We start from the raw sequence: 1,101 nt of genomic DNA on the forward strand, positions 1-1,101 counted from the left end.
TCCTGCAAAGGTTTTTGGATTTATTTTCCTCAGTTTCATCTAGTATCATCTTTGAACATTTTGTGTAAGTAATGTATGTTGTTTAATAGCTGTACCTTCCTATCACAAAGCCATTCGCTGTATCACAAGCAGCACCATAAATCTCCCAGGAGAAGGGACTAGAGAGAAGGGGGAGCAGGGTCAGTAGGTGGTTCAGCATTAAAAGCTACTGAATGGGGAGGGGAAGACATGTTACATAGAATACAACCACAACCACCTCTGGAGGCCTCTCTGACACAGAAGATTAATAACTATTTACTATCTAACACTGGAATATGAAGGCTACCTTAGTTTACAGCGTAACACAAGGAGACCTGCTGAAATGAAATGTAGAGGGAAATGAATGAGCTTTTTAGAGCACGAAGTTGGTTTTCACAACCATGTCTGTGAAACTGAACACAAGCGCTCAACAACAACCAGACAGATCTACTATTGATGTGTTCCTTAAAGTCTTATTTTTCTTCTTCAAGTCTGTTACTCGACTTCCATCCATGAGCAAGTTTTCTTTGGCTTCAAGTATGCATTTAGTCCTGGCCTGCCTGTCTGGATTTTCACCTAGGAGGGCTGCTCCAGGCAACAACTATCCACCACACCCAGATCTCAGCAGGAACCGGGCCCAGTGCTAAGGCCTCCACCCTGGGGCAGGACACCCAAGATCTGGCCATCCGGGGACAGAGCGCTTGGGAACAAGGCCATGGATAGGAAAAATCCAGTAGCAGATGTAAAGGCCTGAAGCCTAGATCCAACCGGAACCCAGAGGAACCCAGGGGTCCCACTAACCTCAGGTTGGTTGCGCTTCTGTAGTAAGTGCTCCAGGTAGAGGTCCGAGAGTGCGGTGCGCATGCTGTTCCCTCCCTCGCCTTCGCTCGACTTGAGCGTCATCTCTCAAGAGCAGAAACAACCAGACGCAGGTAGCCTCAGAGCTTTGAGTTCAGGAATCGCAAATCGGGGAACTGCGGCCTTTTCAGAGACGAGCTTGACTAAGGCGGCGGAGGAGTGCGATCAAGAGCTGCGTTGGGAGCCAGGGGGGCCAAGCAGAGCAGTACCCACGCTCCGCCTACT

At 49.0% G+C, this 1,101-nt stretch overlaps 1 protein-coding gene across 1 annotated transcript in view; it reads right to left on the reverse strand.

Annotated features, from left to right (window-relative positions):
• Mpp1 (membrane palmitoylated protein 1) overlaps nt 1–1,101 on the reverse strand; it is a 144,000-nt gene extending 142,899 nt beyond the window's left edge. The window contains exon 1 of the mRNA XM_031364659.1: nt 820–1,101. Coding sequence (XP_031220519.1) covers nt 820–921 — 102 coding nt within the window. The 5' untranslated portion in view covers nt 922–1,101. The remainder of the gene's footprint in view (nt 1–819) is intronic.

Source organism: Mastomys coucha, chromosome X (assembly GCF_008632895.1).
Source record: "Mastomys coucha isolate ucsf_1 chromosome X, UCSF_Mcou_1, whole genome shotgun sequence".
NCBI classification, from domain to species: domain Eukaryota; kingdom Metazoa; phylum Chordata; class Mammalia; order Rodentia; family Muridae; genus Mastomys; species Mastomys coucha.